The sequence below is a fragment of the Durio zibethinus genome, chromosome 22, assembly GCF_047325235.1.
Source record: "Durio zibethinus cultivar Kanyao isolate XHJ-2024 chromosome 22, ASM4732523v1, whole genome shotgun sequence".
NCBI lineage: Eukaryota > Viridiplantae > Streptophyta > Magnoliopsida > Malvales > Malvaceae > Durio > Durio zibethinus.
Window position 1 is genome coordinate 1,110,852 of NC_143183.1, and position 7,915 is coordinate 1,118,766.

The window sequence follows — 7,915 nt, forward strand, 5'->3', positions numbered from 1 at the left end:
AAATTTAATATGTGTATTTAATATCTAAATTTAATCTAAATCCAATACAATAAATCAATTCAAATTGAGCCAAATATTAAAATTTCGAATAGATTTTCTTCCTTTTTTTTTTTTTTTCACTCCTAACTACCAAATCCTTCACCAAACGCAATATTTCTGCTTGCGGGGAACAATTTGATAAAAGAGAAATGGCAAAGGCGAGGCAGGGACACGGATACGTAGGAGATGCATTTGAATAGTGGATCCACCATGAATGGCTGATCTTATTTTGCAATCTAATCACAAAGTGCGTTGCAAATGCAAATTTGGAATTTCGACTGATCCAATGATTGATTCGACACCAATTTATGGGAGCTGCTAACAAAAAGGTGAACCGTACACACTAAACAGGCCTCTGGTTGGGGCGGCGCAGACTTACCTGAGATTCATGTTTCCACTTTGGTGTATCATAATCTAATACTAATATATCGTTAGCCATTGTTATCCAGTCAATTTGGATGAGGTTTCCAAAATGTAATCCTTCCTACAAAGTATAAATACATGAAATGGTTATTATTTTGTAACCCATTTCATGCCCTGGATTAAAAGAATTTATCACAAACTCCTCTACATGCAGGAAAAAAAAAAAAAAGAGCAGAGCGACGAGAACATTAACTCAAACAGAGAGTGGTTGGAACAAACAGCGCCATCACCCATGATAAAATGCAGAAAAACATATGTAGCTCCCTAGACAATACCTAGAGGCCCCTTTTGAGGACTTCCTATCACCATGATGACCACTAATGTTAGCAACTGTGTTGATGGACGAATTTACAGTTTCTATATCAAGTTGCCTGCTCGTCGTTCGACTTCGAGTGATTCACTTTCTTACCTTCATCTTTTCCGGTGAAAAACCTAATCATCCCAGTCATTCTCCCAGCCATCTCTGTTTGAAGACCTAGCAGTAAGACCATTTGCTGAGATATTCGCTGCATGGCGTCCCACTGGTGATTTCACTGCCTTGTCCTCATCCCAATCATCATCCCAACCCTGGTCCCAACCTTCAGCTGTTTCTACTTCAGCAGCTGCCATGGATTCTGGTAATCCCATTTCTAGCTCTTGGTAAGGTATACCATCATGCCGTCTCCTCTTCCGAAACATGCAACAAGCCCATGATCCTCCAAAAATTACAACGGTTACAATCAAGAAGTACGCACCATTTACTGGAGTCACCAACTTGTCATAAGAAGGAAGGTTTAAGAAAAAGTTTCCTTCAGAAACAAGAGGGTTCAGATGAAGCACACAATTTCCATTTCCAGCACTTAACACTAGCTCACTGCTTTTGACATCAGTCGAAGAGATATTAATCTGAAAACAAACAAGCAAATATACACATCAACTCTGGATACAAAAAGTACATGGAAACGAAGCATGAACACTTTTTGGGACATTGTTCAGAGTTGTATTCTTCAGTTCAACTATCTTCATCACTTATGAACTGAAGTTACAAAACACAATACCATTGAACCCTGTAAAGGCCTGTTAAGTGCTATTATCTAATATTAACTTCAGATTTGATGTGCATTTACATTCAGGTTTGGCCTCGCTTGTTGCCAATTGGCTTTAACTCTTAAGTAAAATGCTTAACAAGGTATCATACCAAAACTGTGTTTATCGCCTCATTTGTTAAAATTTTTGCTGATTTGCTCCTTATTAGTTGTTCACAAAAGAAGCCTGTTGGTTTCAGTTGTTAATATTGGGCCTCTAATTAAGGGTACCGTTAAGTATGTTAACCCATATCAATTGAGAAAGTTTTGTTGGTTAATTTAGGGGTTTTTTACTTCTGTATTTAGGTTGACCTCTGCTCTTATTACCAATTGGTCTTATGTAGGATGCTTAACAAAGTCCTTTCTAGCAAGTTTTTTAATCTTGTTATACAATCAATCAATCATGCAAGCTACACTAAGGGCCCCATCATAAACCAATAAACATATGAGGAATAACTTCTTATTTTTCCCTTTTTTTATTCACTTAGCTCAGCAATGATTTATTGGAAGTCCTAAAACTTAGGCAGATTAAAGATAACAATTTTGTCACGACAGTTTACTTTTTTGGGTATATTTTAATAAGTCCAAGGGGAGTGAGGGAAACTGATATGCCAAGCCTAGGTTCTTCCTAACAAGAAATCAATTGATAAATTTCATGCCTAGTTTAACAGCTGAGTAGAATCAAGGAAACCTAGCTGAGATTTAGAACTTCTCCCTTTGTTTGGATGGCCACTGGCTAAAGCCCAACTTCAACTTTTATATTCTGAATCTTATTCCTACAAAAATAGGTCTCATAATGTCCCAATATTATGAGAAAAAAATGACTAAGCAGAAGAGATATAAAAGACCATACCCTTTCAGTACCATGTTTTGGTACTTTAAGTCCCTTGCGAAATGATTCCACAGAAGGGCGAGCAAGATTGACTTTCAAAGTTTTTTCTCCACCATTGTGGACCAGAACAACCAGTTCTTTGGACCCTGGAAAGGAAAAAGGAATAAAATGAGTTACTCTCCCATCAGGAAATGTAAGAGATTAAGAAGTATGGATCACTAAAATACTATATGAATTCTTCATTGCCAACAATCAATATGAAAATAAAAATAACCTCGCTGCTTATCTCATCTTTTAGAATTAGAAAAGGAAACTGATTGGGTATCAAGCTTATTAAACAGACACTACATTATATAGTGCCTAAAATTTACACATATTTTAACTTAACATCTATACTAAGATCCATTTCTTAGCACTGGAGCAACAACATCGCATAACATAAAAATACAGCCAGGATATTTTTATAGATATGAGAACATTTGTGTTCAAGAACTTGCTATCCCTTCTATCCACAAATGATTGTTCACTTAAAAATAACCCAACAATTAGGAAATTAATTTACAGGCATTTACAATGTGTTGCAATTTCTGCCAGCTTTTACCCTACAAAAGAAGTAGGATTTATTTCTCTTCATCCATAGTGGTAAAAAGGATACAAAAACATAAACTATTCCAAATTTGTCAACTAAGCACCTATCCTGTTATTGCCTTCAATTGAACCCCTAACTTATTTACAGACAATGACATGAAAAAACTAACAACACCAGCAGAAAATGTGTCAAAATTTTAAAAAAGAAAAACATTGATGGAGGATAGAAAAATGCTTTGAGTTCAAGATAAAAAGATGAAGTACAGGTGGGAAAAAGAAAAAAAAAAACATGAAATTAAAAGAAATGGAGGGACCCTAGTGCTAGAACATCATTACCTAGTGGTGAATCAAGAGGAGGTAAAGGAAACTAGGGCAGTTGAGGACAAAAAGGTGATGAAGGGAGGTGATGGAGTGAAGTGGTGGGAGAGAAAGTGGTAAAGTGAACAAGTTTCAGAAAAATTCAGCAGAAAAGGGAAATTAAATGGAAACAGAAACAGGAAGAAGTTTTTACAATTTTTATATGCAGACACACAAATAGATAGATAGATAGGTTGATAAAGATTATAATTTAATTATAACTTAGCTAAAAAAAGCTTATGCTAATTGTACTTTTAATTATAATGAAGCTGCATACATATGAACTTGTCAATTGTATCTTTCAAAATACATTTTCAATAAGGATATTGATGGAAATTAACCCTAGAGCCACATTATTTATATTGTTAACCAAATATATCAACATTACATTCCTAGCAATTTAATCTACAACTATGTTACATGGACTCCGGTAAGGGTATCTGATAAGAGAATGTACCTGAGTGTTGGACTCTCTTTTGTCAAAAATTTTGGACTCACAAAGTAGGCTAAAAAGTATTCTAAAATAGGATATGGTAAGGGGATACGTATTCTAAACCAAACTCATTTAATTCAATAGCTCACAAAAATGCTTTCATTTTCAGAATTATTGTCTTATGGAATTAAATAAAACTAAATTTGGACTTTTATAATCTAGTTGGATTTTTTTTTGACACATATTCACGGTAATGAGGTTTATATTCTAATTGAATTTGTTTTTCTTTTTCTTTTCTAAAAGAAAAGCTAATTAAAGAGCCACAAAAGCCTAAACCCATCATGCGGACTTGTCTAGAATCTTCTTCTCATTTTACTCTCTTTTCCCTCTTCTATCTTTATCAAAGTGCACCAAAATCTTTCTCTATTTGAAACCAATGGAGGAAGGCAGAAAGCAGGTGGTCATGTAAGACAAAAATTAGTTCACCTCGAAGCTAATTTCAAGTTCCAACCCTTTGTCTTCCATTTAATCTCTATAAAAATTCTATTTTCCTCTTAGCTTTCTCCTTTTCTTGATCCTCTTTATAATTTCCCAGACCAGAATACTCCCTCAATTCCTCTTCTACCTCATTTTTTTTGGTCAATTTGTGGATTGGGCTTTGTCAATTTGGTGTCCAGATAGCTCACACCCATTGCTATCTCCGCTGATCACTCCCTTCGATTAGTGCTTGATTTGGTTCAATTTCTTCATTGCCAAGTCAAAATTACCAGCGCCAATTCTGCAGCCAAATCCATGTCATGTTGTGCCAACATTGGTTTAGTGATCTAATATGGAGAGTCCATGTAACAGAGATCTATACATTCACATGATTACTAAAACCATTAACCTTATATTCCCAAGAATTTAATCAGCTGCAATCACACGCCTCGCAATCAGATTCCCATTATTATCTATATTTCCTAAGCAGGCACCAAACAACTCCTAAAAGGATATTACAACCCATAAAACTGTTCATGGTAATGAACTTCTTCATTCGACCTAAAACTTGCATCATAAAGAAGAATTAACTTTCCCACTATTTTTTATCTTAGTTTTTTTTTTCTTAGTTAAGTATAAATTTTAGCCTCAAATCCCTTCAGCTGTTCCTATCTTATATATCGCTGCGCTTTCACAAATGAATGAAAATATCACAGCATATAGATAATCTCTCATAGTAGAACATCATACTGAAAAAATTAAAATAGAGAAGTACCTTACAGCAACAACTTCAAAGCAACACAGAAGGAAAGTTATTTACTCTTGACATCCATGCTTTATAGAAGATATTGTCATCCTTGTTGCTAGCTACTTCTATTTTAAATCCAGGACAAAAAGAACAGATAGAAATATCTCAATACTGAGCTCCTATCTCCTAGCTAGAAGGCCTATTCAGACTTTGTTGCATAGGGTAAAGTGCAGACAGCCTTACTAACAGAACATGGGTTTTCTTTTTTCTTCTCTATTTGTTTGTTCTTTAGCCTTTGTATTAGTAGTTGATTTCCAACATTTTAAATAATTAATTCAGTTGTAATTCTATGTATGTTCCAGCAGTTGACAACTTACTCATTAAGCATTTAACCAATTGAGCACAACAAAATTCCCAACCTAAAGGATCAACCTAAATATAAGGCTACAACAAAATCCCAAAGTTGATAGACATGGTATAGCACCACTTTAGTATCAGATTTAATAATTTGTATATGGAGGGCCTAGATATATGCAAATTTACGCATGGATTCTTCATAACCCTTTTTCCAAACATTTCCAAATATGCAACAAGCCTGGGCATATTTATGCTCCAATTGACAGAACCAAGAGCAAATATAATCGATAACATATTTCAGTGCACATAATTACTCTACAATGCAGCTAAGGCATACTCTTAAGTAACAAATATAAGCACGCATTTCTCTAATAAAGGCAACAGCACAAATCATTAGTTCATTTAAAGTTCCATTTAAGCATTAAAGAACTTAAAGAGCAATATGGAATTACCAGTTCCAAAACCCTTAATGCAGGCAATCAAGGAGTTCCCGTCTGTGCATTTGTTAGCTACACCATCACACGTTTCGGTCCCTAAATTGGAGTCACTTTCATCCCCATTTGTCTTCTTCTTCTTCTTATTCTGATCCTCCTTTGTATCAGCTCCCTTCTCAGTACTATTGGGATCCTTTCCACTATCTATTTTCTTTTTCTTCTCCTTATTATCCTCCATTGGTTTATCATTTGTCGAATTTGAAGTTGAACTTGAATTATTTCCATTACCTATTTCCTTTTGAGGAGACGGATTCACCTTCTCCGGTTTATCCGATGGTTTTGGATCCTTCTTGTCATCTGGAGGTGGAATCACAGAATCAGTTTTATTTGACGAATTCGGATCCAATTTCGATGAGCCATCCGGTTTAGGATCCGATTTGTTGACGTCCGAAACCGATAAAGGAATTGGTGACGGAGAACTCTAAAATCCCAACAATAAATAATTTTTGTTAATAAAAACAAAAATGAATATAGTAAATAAAATAATAAATGATAGAGATAGATAGGTAGAAGGAAAGAGAAATTTACGGGCGGCGTTGCGGCGGCGGTGTTGTTCTTTGTAGGAGATTCATCGGCCAAGTATCGAAGCTTCCAAAACGACGACAAAGCATTGGAAACATCGGCGACGATTAAAAACAGTAAAATCGCCGTCGTAATTGCATTTCTATCCATCGCCGTCTAAAAAAATTATTATTATTGTTTTTTTGTTTCTTTCGAAGATTAAGATCTGGAAATTGAAAATTGTCTTTGAGCAGCTCCGTTGAATAAAAAAATTTCCAAGCAAAATCAGAAACCGACTAAAGTAACTAACTAAGAAATAACTCGGAAATCAAAACGGAAGAAATTCTACAAAATTCAGCTGAGGCTTATGTTTCACGCAATTCGCTAAAAAAAAAAAAGAAGGGAGACGACGAAGATGATGAGGAATAATAATTTTGGAATTTTGGGAGATTTTTAAATTTTAAGTGTTCGATGAAAATTGAATTTCTGATTGGTCAACTCAACGAGTACACAACTTAGGCTCACTCGCTCACTGAATCACTCACATATTAGTACTAAATAAATGGTATAAGTATACGCTGTATATCTATACGGCATTAGTATACGTATAATTTACTTGAACTACTTAGATTTCTTTATGACAACAATTTTACCAATAAAATTAAAAGTGAATATCATTTAATAAATTTATTTATTTACCTAATTATGTCATAATAAATATGTAGCAATCAGTTAATTTTATTTATGAAATTTAAAAATTGTAATTACGATATGTAAAATAATTTATCTTAACATTAAACTAACAGAATATAGAGTAATTAATTTTTTAAAAAAAATTTAGAATTTGATTATAATTTAAATATCAAATGAGTAATTAATTTTTTTTAAAAATATTTTTTCGTATTGAAAAAAAGTATATTAAACTGCAAGGATAAATTGTTGTGGTTTTTTTCTTTTTTATGGCACCCAACCAATAGGAAAAATACTATAAACACGATCTAATATACTCGTTTCGTACACTCATCTAATATTTTGTTTTAAAAATGCTATTATAACTGATAAAGATTTTAAAAATTGTCACTTAAGTCCCTAGAATAAGATAATAACAGATAAATACAATATTTGAGTTCAATATTTTAATGCGTATAACATTGGCCTTAAAATATTGTTTAATTAGCCTTTTTTTTTTTTTGGATAATTGGGAGTTTTATTTTAAAAACAATAACAGATACTGCTACGCAATGAAACAATAGAGGAAACCAAAAAATATATATATAAGTAATGATGTTGGTCATAGTTATTTAATTTTAGAAATCTTTATAATTCGGTTTTAATTAAATTAATTAAATAATTAATAAAAATTATTATAAAAATTTTAATTTTTGGTTAATTTAATTTTAAAATCGAATTAATTAAAAATTTAACAAAAATATAACAAAATTTAAATATAAAATTGTTAGCTTTTTAAGCGAAATAGTGATCTAAGAATGGTGAATTTGATCTCTTTAATTCTTTTCCAAAAGAAATTAAAATTAATATCTAAATATGATACAAATAACAATAAATTGATGAACTATATGTTGCGCTTGAAGTAATAATCAC

The 7,915-nt window shown here is 32.9% G+C and overlaps 1 protein-coding gene across 1 annotated transcript; it reads right to left on the reverse strand.

Moving 5' to 3' along the window:
- Nucleotides 1–454: 454 nt before the first annotated feature.
- On the reverse strand, nucleotides 455–6,839 carry LOC111307618 (uncharacterized). The gene is made up of 4 exons (XM_022905662.2): nucleotides 6,341–6,839; nucleotides 5,771–6,233; nucleotides 2,380–2,504; nucleotides 455–1,347 (listed from the first exon to the last, which is right to left on the reverse strand). The coding sequence occupies exons 1-4, from the start codon at nucleotides 6,482–6,484 to the stop codon at nucleotides 895–897; spliced, it is 1,185 nt and encodes a 394-aa protein (XP_022761397.2). The 5' UTR covers nucleotides 6,485–6,839; the 3' UTR covers nucleotides 455–894.
- Nucleotides 6,840–7,915: the final 1,076 nt, after the last annotated feature.